We start from the raw sequence: 21,996 nt of genomic DNA on the forward strand, positions 1-21,996 counted from the left end.
TGTTTTGTTTTTTTTCCTTTTCCTGAAAAAATATCTCGTGTGTGGTTTTTTTTCCCCCTCTCTCTCTCTCCTCTTTTTTTTTTTCTTTTTTTTTTTCTTTTTTTTTTTTAAGAAAAAAATCTCCAAAAGAAAAAAAAAAATAATTACAGGTTGTTTTTTTTTTTGTGTTTTTTTTTTTCTCCTCTTTCTCCTTTTCTGTTAGAAATATACATATATTATATATACCCTCTCAACATTTTACAAAGGTAGCAAATTATTCCATACAAACGGACGTCGACAAAATAAAGAGAACACAAACCCATTAAAAAAAAAAACAAAAACAATCACAAAAAGAAAAAGAAAACTTTTTTTTCTCTCTCTCTCTCTCTCTCTTTTTCTCTCTTCCTACGAAACCAGGTAAATTAGTGCAGGTTTTTCTTTTTTCTTACAAAATAAACTCGAAGCTGAACGCCTACATCCGAGACTAGAAAAGACACCCCCCCCCGAACCCCACCCGCAAAAGGCCGTTTAAAGTTTCCATCGCTGCCTGTCGCTGGAGGAACGTTTCTGAAGCACTCTTTTTGTTTTCCTTCTGAGATACAAAGAGGTTGGTCCCTCCCTCTTTTCCTCCTTCCACTCACACCACTAGGTTGAAAGCGGGTACAGGAAGTGTTGGCAGGGCGAAGCGGCATCGAAGCTTCACACACATAAGCGGGTGGCCGGGGGGCGGGGGGGGGAGCATCCCCATCTCTCCCTTGTGCCAGAGGAGAGCGTTGTTGTCCCGCGGCAGCGGCTCACAGGTGGCTTTGCCAGGGGTGGGGATGGGGGGGGCAACTGGACTAGGTCCTGCCATCAGGGGCTGACCACCCCTCAAGTCCAGTGTGGCAAATGCGCAGCAGCACACTCCCAGGGAGAAGGATGGGGTGGCAGTGGTAACATCCATAAAGGGTTGAAAGCAACAACAGAACCCCCCCCAAAAACCAAACCAAAAAAGGGGGGAGGGGGGAGGGGGGGAACCCAATAGCTCAGCTATTCCTCAGCAACTTGTCCTAGTCTGGAAACCTGTGGAGTCAAGGCTGCAGGCACTGGTTTGAAGGAAGCTAGCTGGGCCTCTGCTCCCCTTGCCCACCCACTGCATTGGTCATAGCTCAATGGCAAATAACCTGCTTGGGAACCTACACTGGGTGCAAGGTTGGGACTGTGTCACTCCTGGTCGCCCAGTGAGGGGAAGGGTGTGCTAGAAACTCCCTTCTGAAGAGCTCCAGGCAGTGGCAGTTTCTCTGGGACAGTATATTACCCCTGCAAAGGCTCATTGGCAACACAGTTACAGAAGGGCTAGAGTACTTTTGTCTGAGCTCAAGGGAATGGAGCAGAAGCATGAGTTCAAGCCCGTCTCCCCTGAAACAGGGGTGTCTTGCAAAGAGCATGTTGGTTCAACAGATGTAACAGAAGTTAAGTTTCAGAGGGTGCTCCAGAGATGTCATTAAAAGAAAACCAAACATCAAGTTTGGGAGGCAGCAAAAAGCTTATTTTTCTTTCAAATTGAGAACTTCAAAGACTGGAGTCTCATCACCTCCATCTCTCTCCTCTCTGCACGCTTCCATACTCCCACAACAGCTTCCAAGGAGACCTCCTTCCCACCTAGAGAGCTTCCACTCTGCCTGGGAAAGACACAGCCCTTCTTTGGCTTCCTGTGGAGGTTGGGTTTTGGAGTCATGAATGCAGAAGTGACCTAGCAGAAAAGCCACTACCACCCAACTGCAGCACATCATCCCAGGGAAAGCTGCAGGGGCATCCCCAGATTCCAGCCCTGTGGTGGGGCAGCACCAAGTCACACACCAGCATGGCTGCTAGCTGTCCCTGCTCTAAGCCTGCCACCATCCACATTGACATAACCTGGCTGGAATAATGAATTTAAGGTAGGTGCTTCCCTTTTGCACCAGAGGAACCACTTCCTCCCACTCCTCCAGAAGGGCAAGGGAAGGGATTTAGTCAGGTGTGTGCCTGACTGAAAACACAAGCCCTTGTGATCAAGAAAGCAGTTTCAACAACACAGCCCATTTTCTTCCTCAAAACGTAGTGCTGCCTCACCGACTAAGGAGGAAGAAATTCCCACTCTGGGACAAGAAGATGGATTCACAGCAGGGAACGAGAACTCAGACCTCAGGGGCCACCCCAGCTGGGCGGTGGCCCCTACTGCCGGACAGTACGCCTGGGAAGCAAGGGCAGGATCCAAGTGGGGCTGCCTGGCTCAGCACCTCCTATCCCAACTGCAGGGACAGGTGGGTTTCTACGCCACAGGGCTGTCAACCGGATCAACCAGGCAGCCCCGAGGGGGCACCGCAAGGGCCCCTGGCTCACGTGCAGAAGGGGACGACACCGGAGTCGCTCAAACGCCAGCCCCCGTCCCCGCAGCGGGAAGCACAGACGAGGAAGGGAGCAGCAAGAAGCCATTTCACAGGAACACTCTGCCCTCCACGCTGCGTGCTGGGAGGCGGTCAAGGAGAAGAGTTGGTGCTTTCCAGCACAGACAGAACAGCTGACGCCAGGCCAGGCTGGAGCAAAGACAGCACAGCGCTCTGCGCCCGTGGGCACAGTAGATGGTCTCTGTCTACATGCAGAACCGTAACAGCAAAAGCAAGCTCACCCACCCGTTCCTGGCTAGCACGCAACAGGACTGTGTGTATCTCCACCGACACTGACTCATCCTCTCCCCATTCCTCCTCCAGTGAGGTGGCACAAAGAAGACATCCCTACACCCAGGTGCAAGGAGCCTGTGTCCAGCACTTATGGGGGATGGCGGTGCAGGGAATCAGAAGCATCGTGACCTATGGTTGCACCAGTCCTGGCTGGGGTGGGAGAAGGGGGAAAACACAAATTGAAATAATTCCAAGACTCATTTAAGGAGTAAAAAAGTGAGTAGGAAAAAAGCACAGGGACTGAGTTAAAAATAAGTCAGTGCTTCAGGAGCATTGCCAGCACAGCGCAACAACACTGGGCTCTCTCTTTTCCCCCAAGAAGCTATATTTATAAGATTTGAATATTTTCTGTATATTTCTATTTTGCTTTTCTCTCCCCTCTGTTTTGTTTGTTTTGTTCTTGTTTCCCCCTCCCCCACCCTCCCACCCCAAAATACTCGCACTTCTTTGTGTTCAGTTGGCCAGGACGACAGGCTGGAAGGACTGGCTGGGGTACTGCATGGCATTCAGGTTGTAGCTGAGTCCTTCCACGAAGGGAGACTTCTCCAAAAAGAGGCTGTTGGTGCTGCCACCGAAGACCTGAGCCATATCAAAGGCACCACCAGTGCCGGTGTTGAACTGCGATGCCGGTGGGATGCTGCTGGCCTGGCTCTCGCTGGCAACACCATCGAAGAAGAGACTGCTGGCTCCCGGGGACCCGCCGCTGTAAACGAACTCCTTGGCATTGGGGGAGAGCTGCGACTGCGGGGCTTGGCTCCCAGCACTCCCGACGAAGTTCAGAGAGTGCATAGACAGGGAGAGGCCCTTGTGCTTCAGCAGGTTGGTGGTGGGAGACCTGACCATCCTTGGCTGCTGCCCAGCCCCTGCTCCAGCACCCCCTCCTCCAGCTCCTCCACCCTTCTTCATCTTGGTAGAGCCAAACTTTGTGGCAGCAAAGGTAGCAGTGGTGAAAGTGATGGGCTGGGCAGAGCGAGGGATGAAGGTAGGACTAGGTGACTGGCCAAAGGAGGGGGATGGAGAATTGGACAATGAGTTGTCCTGGCTGCCAATGGGGACAAACACCTGGGCATCAGGGTTGAAGCTGCTCTTGATTTCTTTGTCCAGCTCCGCAGCGCTGCAGCCCTCGCTGTCATCCAGGTAGAGGACCTTAACAGAGCCCTTCTCACCAATCTGGTAGGAAACCTCAAAAGGATCAATCCAGACACTCAACTCTTCTGGCACATTGGCACGCACATCCTCCACGGCCAGCCCACTTCGCTTGGCCGCCAGCTCCACCACCGGATCCACCGTCTCCCCTATATGAACACAGCGATAGCCAGATCCCTTCAGAGGCTTTTCTGGGTACCAGTGACCCTCATATTTCTTCTTCAGCAGGCGCTCTAGCTCCTCACCAAACAGGTCTGCCCGCCTCCTAGGAAGCTTGTTGTACAGGTATGAGATGATGAAGTTAAGAGCAACTTTGATCTCCAGATGCATACTCCCTTCACAGCAAGCAAGTCAGGGCAGCGTATTAAAAGAGACAAAATGACACACACATAGGATTTGGCTCCAACAGACCTAAGGAAAAAGAGATAAAAGGATGGATGAAGAAAAGGGAAACACAGCAACTTTCCACCAGTTGAGATAGGCATGCTTTTTCATTGGCAAAAGCAGAACAAGCAGTTTACACAAAACCTAATGAGCAATCATACTCTTTAGGAGAGTCACCTCAAATCTACCGGTCCTCAAAACAGACAGATGCTGGTAGGAAGGAGTCCCCCTGCTCCTCTACAGAAGGAATAAGGGTGTAGCTACTACCTGCACAGAGGTACACACATCAGATTCACCTCACTATCACGTACTGCTGCTGAAACCTGGCAGGCCAACTGTCTGCCCTGGCAGAGCTGTTTCAGCACATCTAACATGCCTCCCTCTGCCCCGGCGCTCTGCTGCTTCCAGTACAGCTCACCTGCAGCAGCCTCTCCAGAACGTAAGAGAGGGCCACCTGAACAGCCTCGTGACTCGCTCAGCAGCTTGTGCAGAGACTGCTCACACTCAGGATGGCAGGGCCAGCCTCTCCTCTGTGAGGCTGGGTGGTCATGCTGGGTGCTGTGTCCCACCGACACAAGTATAGACAGGATGAGAAAGAGCGAGGGAGGGCGCTGAGGCACCAGCTGCCAGCCAATGTTTACTATCTCCTTGACTGGCAGGCACATATCTTATTAAGTGTACCCAGTTGAGGCTCTGCCTAGCTGCGAGCCTGAAATCGCTGTTTAATTTAGTTGTGGGGGGGAAAGGGGGGCAGGAAGCACACGCAGGGGTCACAAAATTCATGTGTGCCAACAGCCTGCCCAATACAGTTCACATTGCTTATCCCCTCACAGAGGAAAGCTGAGCTCTGCCAGGACCAGGTACCTACTTAATAAAAGCTGAGATTGCTTGCCAAAGACTGAAGTAATCCTCTTTCTGTCCCTCCCTCGTGAGGAAGTCACTGAAATGGAGAGAGCTTACAGAGGCACAATGTAAACCACAACACTCAACTCCCCTGTTATACACAGATTTGCAAACAGCATTCAGTTGGGAACAAAAAACCAACCCAGGTAGGTCAACACCATGCTCTGCCACTCACCCAAAGAAAATTAAGAGGAAGCACACTTCCACTGCCTCCACACCTCTCCAGGGGGAAGCAGAATATCCAGTTTTTAATTGGCAGCTTAGTCAGAGGCCACTCCGTCTGCAGCTGCCCTCACCTTGCTCAAACAGACACACCGTGTTCAACCGTCTTCCTAAAATGGGCTTTGGAGATGCTCTCATGCAGCTCTCAAGCCAATGTTTATGACTAGTACCAATTATTTGGGGGTGGGGATAGAGTACAAACATACAGTGTCAGCACTCCCCTGAACAAAACAGGAATTCCAGCAGCACAAATGGGAATCCACGCTGACCTAGGTCAGGGGGAAGAAAAGACTGAGCAGACAGGTTTGCTTGGTCTAGCTTAGTGGACAAACAAGATGAAGTGTATTTTAAACAAACCCTCAAGTATTTAGAGGCATTATTTAAAAAAACAAGAGGTGTAGAATCTATGCTTTATCTCTACTAGCCTGAGTTCAGAGAGGCTTGGCTTCAAAGTGATGGTAACCAGAAGCAAACCCCACAGTAACGAGGTAGTCTGTTCTGGAAGGAATCCCCTTTGGGTTTGACTCAGGAACACGAAAAGGAAAGAAAAGATTAACAAGGGGATGGAAAAGAAGGAAAGAAGTCTTGCCTTTACAACCTGCTGTAAGAAATTACTACAGTTTTGGTAGGTCACTGAGACCTGACCAAATTCAAACAACAAAAGATGAGCATTAAAGAAATAAACAAGCAGAGCTGTTCAGAGAACAGCTAAGAGAAGCCATTTTCAGAGGCAACGTTCTCAGCACAGAGATGATTTATGTGGCCCCTACTACCTCAAAGGGGATTACGTGGAGCACTCCTGCTCCTTTGGCTTTGAGACATCTAAGGGGAAGGACAACTTGGGATCCTGGCAAATTAATCATGAATAGAACAGCCAGTTTGTCAGTCTTTTAAGTCCATGTGAGAAATTCTAATCCAGATCCAAGATCTGTTACGAAGTCAGAAATCACAGACTGGAGAATGAGCAAAGGACACATTTTTTCACCACTTCTATTTGCAACACAAATGCCTCAATGTACTTGGAGGTGCCCACATCCTCATCAACCTTCTGCAAAAGGCAGTGGGTAGATACCATGATAAATAATCTGTTTTATTTTTTTAAGTACTCCTCTCTTTTCCTAAAAGGGGAATACTCTGTACCTTGCCTGTGAAAAAGATGAGTTAACCTAATAATACCAACAGCTGCCAAGGTTATAGTTGATACTTGCCAAAGGCAGCAAAGGTCAGAGATACCACTGACTCCTCAAGTTGTTGACACAAAGAAGATGTGCTCCAGTAGGATCACTTCAACGTCTTTCTAGTGCACCAAAAAGCAGTAACATAGTAATAAACAAACTAAACCAAACCCCAAACAATACCCGAACATCCACCACCCAGCCGAAGCAGCACAGCTCCATAAGAAACAAGTAAATATCAATTGTTAAAGGTATTCTGACAAGTCTTCCATAAAGACGGGCTCGTTCACATAGACAGCACTTCCGAAGTAAAAGCTTAGTGCACGATGGAGGCGCCGGCACGGAACAAAGGGATGCTCTTCTGCTGTGGAGGGCAGGCAGGAGCCCCTTCAGACCACTCGTTTGTCAGCACACCGACGCGCTGGAGCAGCCCAAGAATCACTTGCATCAGGGAAGAGCGAACGCGGGAGCGATGCCCTCTCCCTCTTGCTATTCAAGCACGGCAGGTGACCTTGCGACTATCCCTCTGAGCTCCGACCCCAAGAGGCCTAGCCCATGAGAACCGGCCGGCTACCGCCTCACCCGCGGCGCTCCCAGCGGCTTTAAAAGCCGGCTGCCACGACGGCGTGGTCCCACAGCAGCCACGCCCGCGCAGGACCAGGGTCCGCTTTCCAACCCCCACCCCCCAACTCCTACCCACGGGGGACGGAAGGGCTCCCACAGCTCGGGGCGAGCAGCCCTGCGGGGACACACCCGCGACAGGCGGTGGGCCAGCTGCCCCCTCCCCGGGAGAGAGGCCATTTCTGGTGACCCGGCCGGACACCACCCCCCGCCCCCTCCCGGGGCCGCGGGGCACCCTGGGACCTGTAGTCCTGGCCCCCCTCCCCGCCCCGCGACCTACTTCGCGCCGGACTACGGCTCCCGTCGCTCCCCGCAGCCGGCTCGGCCCGGCGCTTCGCTCGCCGGGGCAGGGCATAAAATTTTCCACAGCACATGCGCCCTCCCTGCCAGCCCGCCCGCCCCGGCACTGCCCACGGCAGGGAACACGCCCCGCGGCCCGGCGCTCGGGACCGCCGGGCAGCCGCCCCCTCCTTCCCTTCCCCTCCCCTCCCTCTCAAAGATGGAGAGGCGCGTCTCCACCCCACAGCAGGCTCCCCACTACCGCACGGCCGCGGGACGGACCCCAGGAGGCCACACGCCCCGTGCCGTCCTCCCCTGCCGCTGCCTGTCCTCATCCCCACGGTGGGGTACGCGGCGTCGCAAACAAAGTCCCCTCATGAGCCCTTCGACGGAGGGGATAAGCCTCACCCTCCATCCCCTTCAAGGACGAGCTCCCGGCCCCACACACCCAGAGAGACACCGCGGCAGGCCCCGAGGCCTACAGGACCGAGACACACAGCACCCTCGCTTCGACACCTTTCCCCCAAGGAAACCCGGGCCTGACCTCACCCCACAGCCGCAGGACCCCTCCACGAGCTCCTCGGCCTCCTCCCCCAGCGCGCCCGGCCGCACTTCGGGGGCTGGGCCCCGCTGCCGGGAGAGGGGCCGGCGGCGCCCAGCCCAGCCCAGCCTCAGCAGCGCCTTTGTTGTCGCCGGGCTTCTCTCTCCCAGACCCTGCGTGGGCTGGATCCGATGTGCAGTTGAGGAAGACATCCCGGCGACATCTCCCCCTCCTCCTCCAGCAGCCTAGGGTGCCCGCCACCGCCCCCGGGCCCAGCCTGCCCTCTCCCCCTCTCCCGAGCTTCCCGGGCTAAGCCGCACCCCGTCAGACCCAGGCAGACCGAACAAAATGGTGAAATGGGGCACTGCAAATCATCGCCGACCCAATGACTTTCATGCCTCCTCCTCCTTTGAAACGCTATTCATCTCCCGCGGGGGCCGGCATCCGCAAAGTCGATCCACGGATAGCTAAATTACCTCCCCGGGCGGCGAAGGGGACGGTGATCCCTCTCAGGCCGAACCCGCAAAGGAGATGAGGGCTGGGGGGGAGGAGGAGGGCGACGGACGGGGCAACTCGGCCCGAGAAGGGGTGGGGAAGAGGGAAAGCGCCCCCAGTCCCACTTACTTCGTTCTCGGCTCCAGGGCCGGCTGCTGGCGGCGGCTGTCGGCCGTGAGCGCTGCCGTGAAGCACGGGCGGTGCGTGCGGGTCTCTACCCTGTCCCGTCCCCTCCCTCGTCTTATCCCCAGCAGTGTGGTTCCTCCGCGGGGCGGGCCGGAGGTGGTGCAGAACTCCCGTAGGTGGGGGTACGGGTGCTGGTGCCTGTGTCGCCGCCGCCTCTTCTTTCCTCGCCCCACCAGCCCACAGCCGCCCGCGCCCTGGCCCCAAGTGAGCCAACTCACAGCAAACTTTCACCCTTAGCAACCCCGCGCAAGGATCCGCACTCCCGCCCAGCGTGATGCGGCCGCGGAGGGCGGGCCGGGACTACTTCCCCCTCCCCTCGCCGCCCGCTGGGCTCCGCCGCCTCCCGCAGAAGCTCGGGGACGGGGGGGGTGCTTTAATTACCCTTTCTCCTTCCACCCCCACTGCCGGTGCAGGAGCCGCAGCCGGGGTTACTGCCAGCTGCACCGGGGACTGCCCTGACTCTAGGCGACAGGGGGAGGAAGGAGCAGGGGCTTTACTGGGGATGAGGCTTGACCTAAGCATTTTCCCAAGCGGCTTAGCCTGAGGTGGAGAGGGACAGCGAGGTGATCGAACGGCACGGCGGTGCTGCTGCTGCCACAGCAGGCCGAGGGGGCTGGAGCTGTTAGACGCCAGCTCCGCGGCAGGCCCAGCCCCAGCGGGAGGAGGGCTGTCGCGGGGAACTCGGGCTGCAGAGGAAACAAGTTCTCTGCACAACCCCAGGGAGCATCCGTGGTGGAAGCCCCGAAGTCCCGCTAGTGGCAACAGAGTTTTGTGGAGAGGCACCTAGAGGGCTGTAAAAACAACAGGCAACCCCAGCTCATTCTCCCTCTGCAAACCCCTCAGGACTCTAGGTCAGCGACAGAAGGGGGAGAGGGGGCGGGAAGGCTGCAGGGCCATCTCCTCTGGGGACAACGGGGCAGGGTCGAGCGGCGCCTGCTGGTGTCAGCCATCCCAGGGAGGCAGGAGCAGGCACAGCTGCCCCATGCTCCAGCACCCTGAAGCAGGAAGGGGGCCTCAGCCCCGCTGACACCACGCTCCCCGCCCCACACAGTACGACCGGCGGACTACTTTGTCTCAGCACGCATGTGCGCCTCCGCCTTCAGCTAAGGGCCAGGGCGGCCGCGGCGAAGGCGAGGGACTCGAAAGCTGCGTGAGCTGTGACAGTGCTAAAAATAACTACAGCATGCTAGCAACAGCCTGCCCATTGGCTGGCCGGGCTCGGCGGCGCCTTCGGATTGGTGCGTTGCCTCAGCCAGTGAGCAGAAGGGGGTGTGCGCGGGAGGGCGGTGCCGGGCGCGGCGCGGCCGCTGTCGGGAGTTGTAGTTGCCAGGGCGGCTGAAGCTCTCTCCGAAGCGGCGGCGCCGGTCCTGCACCGCAGGGGGGCTTCAAGGGCTCTTTCTGAAGAATTCCCAAGAAAATCCCAGCAGGGAGTAACATCCCATATCTGGAGTCAGACCTCCTCAGTAGCACAAATCCACTCAAATACTTATCACTCATTTTCAAAAGGCCACAGACACTTCCCGAGCTGCTCAGTCTCCCACAGGGTGGATAACTCTCAGCAGAAACCATCCATCAAGTGATAAAATACAAAGTTCCTCTTACCCCGTGGCTACAAAGACCCTCAGCCTCATTCTGGGGTTGGTTTCTCCTCCCTCACTCAGGAACCCTTCACCTTAGGTACTGCCTTTGCCACTGGAGAGGATTTCATTGAAGCCAACAAACATCAGGCATTGAGAGATCTGGCAATCCTAGCCCTGGTGCTACAGCAGCCAGCCTTGCTTATTTTCACACTGATTAAAACAACCCCAAAACCCCCAAACCAACCAACAAAACCCACCAACTTCTGGAGTTTTGGGGGTATTTTTTTCCTGCAGAGCAAGGTGGGGGGGAAGAGAAGGAAAAGATTTATGAGGGCTGTTATCAGCAGCCTTATCTTCACCATGCCTAGTTGAAGAGGAATGGAGCGACAAAAGAAGGCTATTATTATTATTGTTGTTGCTGTTATTATTATTTCTAATACCCTCTTGCTTGGCTGGCAACAAAATTATGCTGTCAGCCCAAGCTGAGGGCATTAAAATGACCGTGCTTATTTTTAGCACCATTAAGAATTAAAAAAGGGCAATTACATTTCTAAAATTCTATTGTTGCTTTAATAAGAGGTTACCAAGAGGGTGTTACACGCTAGGGCTCTTTAAAATGCTTGTGCCTTGACCCTGCGCCTTTAATTACCGCGTCGCCCTGCTGCACATGCGGGCAGAGGAATTCTGTCACCGTATCCGCTCACGCATTCCTGGCCCTTTGGCTATGACGTCAAAGCGAAGCTAACCGGATCACGTGTGCGCGGGGAGGGAGGGAGGGAATCGCCAGGCTGCCGGGCCCCGGCTCGTTTAATGCCAAGGAAGGGCGGTCAGGTGTGCTATAATCAGGTGTGCTATAATCAGGTGTAATTAACACCACCGTACCCTGAATCCTCTTTACAGTCACGTCACATGATGGCCTCCAGGAAATGAAAAATTCTTTCCTGCTACTGAAGCAGGCAAACAACGTCTCCAGCCGATCCCTGTAATGAGAAAGTAACAGCTCCTGCGCAGGTGAGGTTCCAGAAGCAGGATTTGGCCTGCGCAGCTCCCCCAGGGAAAGCTCGCAAGCAGACTGGAGGCCTTTGCCTACCTTCAGGGCTGTTCTGAAAGAAAGATGAAGCTTCAGGATCAAGGGCTTTGTCAAGACAAGGTCAAGAGGATTCAAAGGACCAGAGGTGTGTTATAGAGCTATTCACTAAGCCTGGTTCTAGCTGTGGCTGGTAGCTGGTCTCAAGAGCTATGTAGGAGGGAACATCCACATTTCAGAACACAGCTGCAGTACTGGTGGCAAAGAGGCTAATTACTTAACAGGCCAAGAGGTCCCATGTTTTCCCCCAGTGTAAATATTTGAAGCAAAAGGATTTCTTTTACTTATTACATAACATCCTTCTGACCAAAAATGGGAGGGAAAAAGCCCCCCCCAAACCAAACCAAACAAAAAAAGAGCAGTAACCATAACCCTACCTAGAAAAGTAACAGCAGGAAGACATATTTAGCTCCATGCAATTAGGGCTTGCAGGCAGCACCATAGGGGTTCAACTGCCACAGAGATGCAACTGTCCCTCCCATCCAGCCGTCCTTGCAGTTGTCATCCAAGTGCCTCACAGCCGGTGGCCAGGTAGCCCCTGAATCCAGCTGCTTATGACTCCAAGGTCTGATGAAGCCCTTACAGAGGTTGGCAAGAACGTGGCAGCAGGACAGGTCTTGTCTCATTCCCCTCCTGAAGGGAAGCTCATCATTTTAGCACGTACTCTGGTCTCCAGTACTGCCAGAAAATGGCCTTCTGCTGGACAAGTACTTTAAATCCTATTTAGGTAAGAAATATTGCAGTTTTCTAGGGGCCCTGCCTGGGTTTCATTTGCTGGTGAACATAAATCATTACCATGCAACAAAGGCTGAGTTTTCCTGGGCAACCTAACTGTATCCATTACCCTTGTCTGAATTAGCAGCTTCAGGGCAATGTCCCATCCGTGCTCTGAAAGTACCAGAAAGGCAGCAGCGCCGAACTGATCGGAGCACCAGCATTTGGCATTCTCCCCAGAGCTGTCGAAGCAAACAAGGAAAAGGGGGGAAAAGCCTGTCCCTCCCTCTTTCCACCTGCCCAGTGACTCAGAACAACTAGAAATGGCAGCTTAACTCTCACTACTGCCAGTGCACAGACCGATACACCCAGCAGTCAGAGTGAGGGCACCGGGAGTGCCAAGAATGTAAGTATGTTTTTGGGGGTGGGGGAGGGATGGGGACACTCATGTCTCTATAGCAACCCCTGCCTGGCTGATCCTGCCAAATGATCAGGAACAAGGGCTACTCTAAAATTAGATCTTCTAGGGGTCCTTGCACCAGGGACTCCAAGACAACTGAAATAATTCAAGCTTCACTTTCCTCCACCTTCACCAAACAGCTTTTATCTTAGGCCTTTCCAGGAAAGAAAAAAAATAAGTACAACCTTTATGCATTCTTAGTCTGATAACTTGTGTGGCCTGACTGAGAGCAAGTGATAAATTCTGGTTGAAGTGATAAAGTTCCAGGTACCAAAAAAAATCTGCATGTCATGCCTTGCTTCTAAAAAACCACAGAGCTTGACATGTCTGATAAAGGCTCCAACATGGACTCCCACAGAACAAGGGGCATCTGCTTACTCAGGCAGAAATGCTTTGAGTTGCTTTGCTGGAAGCAGAATCCCAGTTTGCTCTGAACATCTTGGCAAATGGCCATACACATTAGTAAAAATTAACCAGAAACTGTGCAAGGGAACAAAGGTATAGGCAAGAAGACCTACAGGTTGTCTCAGGACTGCAAGAAGTTTGGAAGAGAAACCTGACAGAAATAATAGCTGGGAGGATCAGCTGAGATGGCTGTAGGGCCAGTCATAGCTACAGCAGGAAGAAATTACCTCTAAGGGAAGGACAATCACAACTTGTCTGTTTGTTTTCACTCTTATCTGAAACACCTGAAGGACTGGAGCAGGTACAAGTGGCACTTAAGCCAGAAAGGAGCCAGAGGAATCAGTGTTAACCTCAAGAGAACATCTGAAATCCCAGAAGGGGTACAAATGGGCTCTGCACCCCAGAACCCCACAAAGGGAATCCTGTTACTGTATCACAGGGCCTGCTCAGACTTTGAAGACTTTAAGAACTACAGGGTTTGCTGAGCCTGAACTCTAATTTAACCATCTGAGAAGTTCCTGCACTAGTAGGGACTCAGTTTTGTCTCTGCAAAAAGTGCCCATTCCCAGACCTCTGCTGAGCCAACAGCCTGCTTTTAGCCGGCGGTATGTGACAAACAAGCAGCCCCTGGTTTTCAGCCTGCACACGGCTGGTAGCCTAAAGCACAATAGTTGGTTTCCAGTTACAGCAGGGAAGGCTTTAACTTATTCACAAGAACAGGAGAGCCAGTCAAATAGCTTAGTAGGTTTTAGAAAGGGATTGAATGTTTGCATGGTGAAACAACATCCACAGCCGTATTAGCCAGGATAAGGGTTACAAGCTCAGCGATCCTCACGCTACGGGACAAAATGATCAGTGGCTGGGATCACAGGCAGACAAAAGCCACAGCCATTCCCTGAAGCTCCTTGTAGCAAGGTCACATGGCCATAAGCAGACACTGTCAGAAACCAGATAACCCATTATGCAGTTCTAGCTGGGCTAATCCTGCATGTCCCCAGAAAGCTCCAGAGAGGCTAGTCACAGAACAAACCAAAGAGAAATCCTTATTATACCGGGGGGGGGGAACCAAAACCAAAAAAAACCCTCAAAAGACAAAAGAAGCAGCTTTATTTGGATGCATCCTACAGAAATGGTTATAAGAAAGGGCCTTGGATTAATCTGTCAAAGAAAACATGGAACAGCTGTGCTCTCCCTAGGAAGGCACCAGCCGTGAGCAGGTTCCTTACAAAACAGGACAGCATGGAAATATACTGGAGAAAGGGAGCAGGGCTGGGGAGCAGACAAGGGATTGGTGCTCTGTCCCTCAACAGTGAAGTGTAGGGCGATTTCAAACAACTGGGAGGAGACCTGGCAAGAAGAACTTCAAGGTGTTTCCCCACACCAGGAAGGGATCTCACTTTTTACCAAGCTGGTCTCCTCCATGGGTAAATAAGTGCCCACCAGGATTTTTCTAGTGAGCTGGGGCAGCTACTAGCAGACCTTCTGAAAGGGCAAGAGAGAATGATTCTCATTTACTCTTTCTGATAATCAGTTCATGAGTTATCCAACCCTAAGTATACTACTGAATTTGTACTGCTTTAGAAGGAAATTATCAACCCATTTTCAACAACAGTGAAGTTCAGAGATGTTCCAAGACCCTCTTGCCAACCCAACAGGAGGTGTAGCCATGTACAGATAGGATCACCTCTTCTTGAAGCCATACTTTTTCCTTTCATAGAAGAGATCTGTCTTGGAACTGCCCAGGTTGACGATTTTAGGGCAACCATCTCTCTGCAAGAAGAGAAGAGGAGGTAAATTAGGAGATAGGCAAACAGAATGACACCACCGCTTACACAGTTCTGACAGCTTCTCAGTTCCCATGCTCCCCACCCCGTCCTCACCACACAGTTCAAACACCTGTGTAGACAAACTGCCCTCCAATTCTGGTTACTACTAGGAAAAGGCTGAAACAGAGAAGAGGACAGACACCATCCTAATGTTACTCCAGGACATTCTCTTCCTCAGGGTGAGCATGAGAAACAGCTCGGGTAACATCAGCAGTTTAATGAAAAGGATGCTCAGTGCCTCAAGACTGGGTTCTTTCTAAATTAAGATACACAGGATTTATAGAGCTCAGAGGAGTAACCTTTCCCCTCCTTAGCCCAAAAGAATCTTATTGCTTTAGATGCCACCAATCCACTCTCGTGTTCAGGGACCCCTCTTCGCTGTGACAGCAAAACTGAATCTCAGATGTCCTGCATCTTAGATCAATTACTTCAGAGACTGTATGGTCATCTTGGGAGAGGACAGCTATTCACAGCAGCTACATGGATACATTCTTGTACCTCAATTAAAGTAGAGTGAGAAAAAAGCCAGGAAAAAGGGGAGTAGGGGAGACCCACCTCAGAGGTGTGGCTGCAGAAACAAGTCAGAATTGCACCTCTTGGTGTATTAGGGCACATTTGTCCATGGGCCACCTGAGCCCAGCATCTGCGTAATTCTTGAGGGCAAAATGTTGTGGCAGGCAACAGCAACTGTGAGGGGCCCAGCAGGCAGAGGAACACATGTCCTCAGCTGTTGTGTAAGCTCAAGTGGATAAGGTTTAGAAAGCCTCAGGGCAGATGTCAGCCACTGTAGAGTCTGAACCCAAGCTGCCCCACTGCTACCTGCTCCTGTGCAGGAGATGCAATTCAGTGGGGAGGGTCTGCATGGTACAAATAACTGGAGGGGAGGGGAAAATAAGTCATCCCTCCCCCATACACCTGCCCCAACCCATCTCTAGCTACTGTCTCCTTATTTGATTTTGAACTTCAACAATAGGACTCTTCCAAGTCTTGCCTCCCATGACTCAGGGAGTCTGTGACCATCTTGACAGCATTATTGTAGGGCTCTGTTCATTCTTCCACCTCCTCCTAAGGAGGCAGCACATGAACATGCTCCTGTCCACAAGAAAATATTGTTTGCAACTCAGGGCTGTCAGGAGTGACAAGGTGAGATTTTGGCCCCTACCCCCAGATCAGCATGGGGTAAAACACTACTTAATTCCTCCCTCCATCAGAACAAAGGAACTAAGAGTAACCAGGCCCTTTGCTACATATCCAACAGCATTCCACCTCCTCTCTCCATTTTGGTATTTGCTTACTTGCTTCACTACTTCTCCAGTCTTTCTCTGAGGATCACAGAAGTGGTTACTGAAGCCTTGGTGTCAGAGCTCCAGGTACAGAGCTCTTTCCACCTGCTTTTCTTATTCACATCAGCACCAGCTACCACATTATTGTGACCAGCAGCAAACTTAACTTTTACTGTTTTGGGGCCCCTGCATCTGTGCCAGCACTTTTCAATCCTGCAAGTCAATCATGTTAAATCTGCTGTTTCAGATCTGCAACTTCACATCTGCAATAATCCCTAACATTGGAGGTGACTGGAACAGAACAACTGCCTTCACCCACAGCAGCCTTCACCCAGCTATCAGAATACCTCATTTCTGACTTGCCATTCTCATGCTCCTCCAGCTCTGTTTTCTGCAATCCTCCCTTGCAGGCCAGCTGGCTATCACACCTGAACCAGACATGGTAAAGCTACAGGTGAGCTTAGGTTATGAAAAAGGCCTGTTGGCAATCAGTATGAATTGGCAAAATAAAACCATGCCTATTTCACTCATGACTTGTCAAACCAAGTGTTTTGGTTCCAAAGGCAAGTGAACAAAACTACTGTCTCTCACAGCATTCCTAAAGTAGGAAGCAGCACCACCATCACAACTCATATCCATATTTAGACACTAAGAAAGATTATGGTCCTGTCAGGTCTAATGGCTAAATTCAGATGAAGACCTCTCTCTGTCCTGAATTTGGCTGTAGGCCTCCAATGTAGGCAGTGCAGAGAATTAAACCAGCAACTCAGCTGAGCATGTTCCTCTAAATCAATCCAAGTATTGTCTCAGCATGTTCTCCACTGTCATTAGGGTGGTGCTGGAGATGGCATTTGCAAAGCACCAAAACCCAGACAACCTTTAACACTCTCACAGCAATCAAGTTTGTATTCTGTGGATACTGCAGCTGTAAGCACCATGTTCTTGCTTCTCCCCAAGGTCTTTCTACCATGTCACGAGGCTCAAGAAGAGCAAGTGCAGGGTTCTGCACCCAGGCTGGAACAATCCCACCAATGAGGGATGAGGTGATAGCAGCCCTGGGCAAAAGGACTTGGGGATACTGATGGATGAGAAGCTGGCCATGAGCAGGCAGTGTGTGCTTACCGCCCAGAAGGCAAATCACATCCTGGGCTGCATCAAAAGATGTGTTGCCAGCAGATCCAGAGAGGAGATTCTGCCACTTTGCTCTGCTCTGGTGAGACCTCACCTGGAGTAGTGTCCATGTCTGGAGCCCTCAATATAGGAAGGATACAGAGATGAAGGAGCAGGTCCAGAGGAGGGCCACAAAAATGATGAGGGTGTTGGACCATCTCTGCTACAAAGACAGGCTGAGGGAGCTGGGGGTGTTCAGCCTGGAGAGGAGAAGGCTTTGGGGAGACCTAATAGTGGCCTTCTAATACCTGAAGGGGGCCTAAAGTAAGGATGGAGAGAGACTGTTTACAATGTCCAGCAGTGACAGGATCAGAGACAATGACTTTAAACTAGAGATGAGCAGGTTTAGATTGGATGTTAGGAACAGGTTCTTTACCATGAGGGTAGTGGAACACTGGAATGGGTTGCCTGGGGAGGTGGCTGGGGCCCTATGCCTGGAGATATGCAAAGTGAGGCTCGACAGGGCTCTAAGCAACCTGATCTAGTTGAGGATGCCCCTGCTGACTGCAGAGAGGTTTGGATTGGATGACCTTCAGAGGCTCCTTCCAACCCAGACCATTCTGTGATTCTGTGGTTTGCAGTTCTCCACATCCTGCACTGTGTTAGATATTATCACCTTGTAGGAGGTGAGCCTCATTTCACAGGTGTAGCAGAACAAGAAGATTATAAAAAGACTGTAGCACTGAGTATAGAAATAAGGGATCATTACACCAAAAAGTGTCAGCAGAAAGAGAGCTATCTACAATACAAACCATTCCAGAAAAATAACTGAAAAGTCCTATTCCACTGAAATTGTGTAAGAAACTTCAAAACACAATGAGGAGTGCAGGCACTGGATGCAAAGTCTAACATTATGTTGTTATCCAAAGGAAAACCAGTGGTGATTCTGTAGGCATGACAGTACTGTAGGTGCCAGTGGACAGTGGCTGACAATGGACTTCCAGCCAGGAGCTGCTCCTACTACTGCCTTTGCTGTGTTTGGAGTATCTCTGACTGGTAAAAAAAAACTAATCTAAGAGATCTAGTGAGATAATAACTTTAAATGGTAACTTGCAGTGTATGGAGGAAGCAAACCCTAAGCATGCAGTACAAAGTAGTCAAAGATCCTTTAAGATGAAAGAGGTACAATAGCTCAAAAAGCTGTGAACTCTCAAAATGCTTTGCAAACACAGGGGAAGAAAGGTGTGAGGTAATGAAAACCAGTGGTAGTGGAACCCATGCATCTTATGTCCCAATGATCATTTCAGTTGTTCCAAGTCCCTTAAAGACTAAGCACAGCTGCTAAATAAATCACAGAATATATCTGGTTGGAAGAGATCTCAAAGAGCATCCAGTCCAACCCCTGAGCCAGCACTGAAGGGTCAACACTAAACCATGTCCCTCAGCACCAGGCCCACATGCTGCTTGAACACCCTCAGGGACAGTGGCTCCACCACTGCTCTGGGCAGACCATTCCAGTGTTTGAGAACTCTCTCTGTGAAGGAATATTTCCTAACATCCAGCCTGAACCTCCCCTGGTGCAGCTTGAAACCATTTCAGCTGACACCAAGCAGAAGCGGCTGGTCCCCTCCTCTTTCAGGCAGTTGCAGAGAACAAGGAGGTCCCCCCCTCAGCCAATTCAGCAGGAGGCTGTATGACAACATACATCTTTCTCCTGGATGGTACACTCCTTGCAGTAGTAGGCATCAGAGACTCCTGGCCCCCCGCAGATCACGCAGCGCCCTTGGTAGGAGCCGTAGTTACACTCGTCGCAGATGCGCACCAGAGTGCAAGGCCGCACGTAGGAGTCGCAGATCACACACTTGCCATCACCTGCAAGCACAGAAGAGCCTTGGCTTACAGAGCATCCTTTTTACCACCCCACATGGAAGGGGGAAAGCTTCCTAGCCAAAGAACTTGCCCATACCCTAGAAGGCAATATAACTGAACTGCAGAAATCTGTCTGGCAGGCACAGGTGTGACACAGAGTTGAAAAGAACAAGGGCAGCAGCTTGAGGTATTTGTGGGAGCTTTATTTATTTAAGCACTCATAATCAGGGAAGAAACTCTAAGTCACTTCTGTGATTAGCCAGCACCTGCTTAGGTCATAGAGCTCCTTTCACTCTAGAACTTTTCCTGCATTTTTCACTGGTGAAGAAAATGCTGGACTGCCAGGACCAGTGTCCTTACCTACAGAGAAGCAGCAGTGTAAGCTCCTCCCGCAGTGAGACATCAACAAAAGTCTGGAGTTACTATCCTCCAGGAGATGAGATTAGAGATTGTACTCGTGGTCCCTTTCATCCTTCATCTGCGAGAAGGCCAAAGAAAGGGCACACTGGCATGAACAGCCATTTCACAAAAGTCCTTCTTGCTTGCTTTCTCACAAAGGGCTGAGTGAAAGTCAAGCACTCCTATCATACAGGCAAGCAGCCATCAGATGCCATTGACAGTATCTGCTGTGCTGGACGTTATCCAAAACACTGACCTAGGGATGAAAGGGCTTCAGATCCTATTACCAGTTCCCAAGGCATCTGATTCTGAATCCCATAAACAGCTCACCTAACCTGCTCCTCAATCTTCAGCACAACAGCCCTCAACTACTACCAATGGGAATCTGTTTCACTGCTGAGTGCTCCCAAAAACAATCTTGTGGCTTCAGACTGGGCTTCTCCCCGCTTTGCTTATTTTCATACTATTTTGGAGCCACAGTCATCCTATTTGTTCCATTTCCTACAAAGACCTAACAGCAGATTACACTCTTTCTTCCCTTCTATAGTTGAGCCCTGGTATTTAACTTCTGTGGGTGCTCACCCCTACCAACACCTCTTACTTCTCATGGATGCTCAGAGTGTAAAGAAGTCAGATTCCAGCAGTGCATTATTTTTCCTGCTTTGAAATGATCAGGCTGATCATTTTGCATTACAGATTACAAGGAACCAACCAAGAACTCACTGTAGCTTCTGAAAATGATGGTAGCATATATTCTGGAACAGCATGCATTCTGTTTGAGCATCTAACTTTATGTATTCATTGAGTTACACTTGTAATACACAAGCAACGCTCCCATCTTGAAGGGCATCAAGCTCAAGGGTAAAACAAAATCAGGGTCCAGTGTCTCAATCCAGACTGCATGCTCTAACCCCAGGATCACGTTCCCAAGCAACCATACATTGAAGCCACACTTACATTTTTCACAAAGTCTTCCAATTGCTGTAGGAAGAAAAAGAAGAGAAGGAAATTATTTGAGGCAGAAGCAGGGTAAGAAGAATATAACTAACTACAAGCTGGAATGCCAAATCATTTTCTTCTGCAGTGAGCAGTCTTAAAAAGAAATAAGCCACAGACACATTTTGAGCATACATACAAACATTTATGACAAACAGTATCTATATCCTTCTGGAGACATTCACCATGATGAAAGTTTAGGTGCACTATGAAATGCACAATGACACCCATTGAAAAGAAGAAAACCTAAGATTCATGATTCCACTTCAAACATAGCTAGTGTACCTGATTGAAGGAAATCCTGTATGAGTCTTGGCATAGCCCTGACACTGGTTTTAATGAGGCAAATGAAATCAATCAATTACTTGGTTTAAGGCAGCCCAAATAACTACTTTAATTCAGAACATGAAACTAGTTAAATGCATTTTGAACATCTTGTCACTTGCCTAGGGAACTCACAGCCATGATTTTAGTAACCTGGATAAATGCCACAAACATCAAGTCCTACAGATCAGATGTCCACATTCACAAAGACTAAACAGTGATTCAGTTTAAGTTTTGGATTCATGAGGCTGGAAATTAATCTGCAACCCAGACAGACTGTTAGCTGCACCAACTGTTCTAAAAAGAAGTTTCCTATGGACAGCTCAAGGAAATATTTTGCATTCACAGTTCTTTCAGAATAATGCACGTTAAATTTACTTTCCCAAGGAGTGTGTGGGGGAAAAAATCTGCCTGGAAGAGATATCTCAACTCTTTAGGTTGTATAGACCCCTCAGGAGAGCCAATTCTGAGCCAAGGGACAAGAATAAAGCCTGCGATCTGCACACGGTATAAACTGAGGGAGTTTTATCCAGCAGCCAGAAGATGCTCCCAGTGCTGGCTGAAGCCTGCAGCTCCTTCTCCTGGCTGCACTGGTATGGCCAACGCAGCAGGAGTAAAGTACCTTAAAACAATTTTTCCCTGTGTTCAGCCATCAGCTTCACCTCTCCCTCCCTTCACCACAGCAAGAAGAGGCTGCGGTCACGCGCGCGTTGAAGCCCTTCAGCCCTCAGATAGGCCCAGCAGCCCCTGCACACCAGGATCCGCTTGCTGGGGGAGCGCCCAGGACTGAATTAACGCCAGGGGCTTTCCGTACCGAGCCTCCTCTCCCTCTGCATGGGAAGAGCCCATCAAACACGGCAAAACATCCCAATAAAAGTGAAATAAAACAGAGGAGGAGGGATGCGGGCGCCCCTCCCCCCGCCAGGCCTAGCAGCCGCGTTCGCCCCTCACGGCCACTAACGGCAGGCGCGCGCCTCCCCTGGCCCCGCCGGCGGAGAAGGGGCGAGGGAATGCCCCGTCCGGGACTCACCCACACCCGCCTGCTTGCGGCAGAAGATGAGGTCCGGATGATGCTTGGCCATGGCGCAGCGACAAGTACCAGGCGCTGCCGCCTCGCGCCTTCACCTCCGACCCGCACTCTCCACCGCCCACAGTCCTGGCTGGGGTAAGAACGGTGCCTGAAAAAGCACCGCCCTGAATGCAAAACAGCGGAGTTCGAGCGTATGGAGCGCCACCCCAAAAATTCTCTCCATGGAGCTACTCCAACCATTACCCTCTCCTCGACCAGGACGGACCCCTGTCGCGGCTGGTGG

At 51.0% G+C, this 21,996-nt stretch overlaps 2 protein-coding genes across 4 annotated transcripts; both read right to left on the minus strand.

The window, feature by feature from the left end:
- Positions 1 to 357: 357 nt before the first annotated feature.
- TOB2 (transducer of ERBB2, 2) lies at positions 358 to 8,892 on the minus strand. Of its 3 annotated transcripts, none has more exons than XM_068142551.1 (2): positions 8,574 to 8,892; positions 358 to 4,235 (listed from the first exon to the last, which is right to left on the minus strand). In XM_068142551.1, exon 2 carries the CDS (start codon positions 4,152 to 4,154, stop codon positions 3,132 to 3,134), a length of 1,023 nt encoding a protein of 340 aa, XP_067998652.1. In that variant the 5' UTR covers positions 4,155 to 4,235; positions 8,574 to 8,892; the 3' UTR covers positions 358 to 3,131. The 3 variants fall into 3 exon arrangements, with proteins under 3 accessions (XP_067998652.1, XP_067998653.1, XP_067998654.1); XM_068142552.1 differs by lacking the exon at positions 8,574 to 8,892 and adding an exon at positions 7,410 to 7,568; XM_068142553.1 differs by lacking the exon at positions 8,574 to 8,892 and adding an exon at positions 7,205 to 7,350.
- A 5,068-nt stretch (positions 8,893 to 13,960) lies between these two features.
- PHF5A (PHD finger protein 5A) lies at positions 13,961 to 21,860 on the minus strand. The gene is made up of 4 exons (XM_068142554.1): positions 21,714 to 21,860; positions 20,321 to 20,344; positions 18,801 to 18,967; positions 13,961 to 14,646 (listed from the first exon to the last, which is right to left on the minus strand). Exons 1-4 carry the CDS (start codon positions 21,763 to 21,765, stop codon positions 14,557 to 14,559), a joined length of 333 nt encoding a protein of 110 aa, XP_067998655.1. The 5' UTR covers positions 21,766 to 21,860; the 3' UTR covers positions 13,961 to 14,556.
- Positions 21,861 to 21,996: the final 136 nt, after the last annotated feature.

Source organism: Melanerpes formicivorus, unplaced genomic scaffold (assembly GCF_026170545.1).
Source record: "Melanerpes formicivorus ecotype bairdi unplaced genomic scaffold, bMelFor1.0.p_v2 SCAF_8, whole genome shotgun sequence".
NCBI lineage: Eukaryota > Metazoa > Chordata > Aves > Piciformes > Picidae > Melanerpes > Melanerpes formicivorus.

Bases quoted from the DNA above. Each gene is read 5' to 3' on its own strand.
- PHF5A (XM_068142554.1), bottom strand. From the start codon at position 21,765: ATGGCCAAGCATCATCCGGACCTCATCTTCTGCCGCAAGCAGGCGGGT. The intron at 20,345-21,713 runs GTGAGTCCCGGA...TTCTTCCTACAG, and splicing joins CCGCAAGCAGGCGGGTGTGG to CAATTGGAAGACTTTGTGAA. The intron at 18,968-20,320 runs GTAAGTGTGGCT...CTGTGCTTGCAG, and splicing joins TGGAAGACTTTGTGAAAAAT to GTGATGGCAAGTGTGTGATC.
- TOB2 (XM_068142551.1), bottom strand. From the start codon at position 4,154: ATGCATCTGGAGATCAAAGTTGCTCTTAACTTCATCATCTCATACCTG.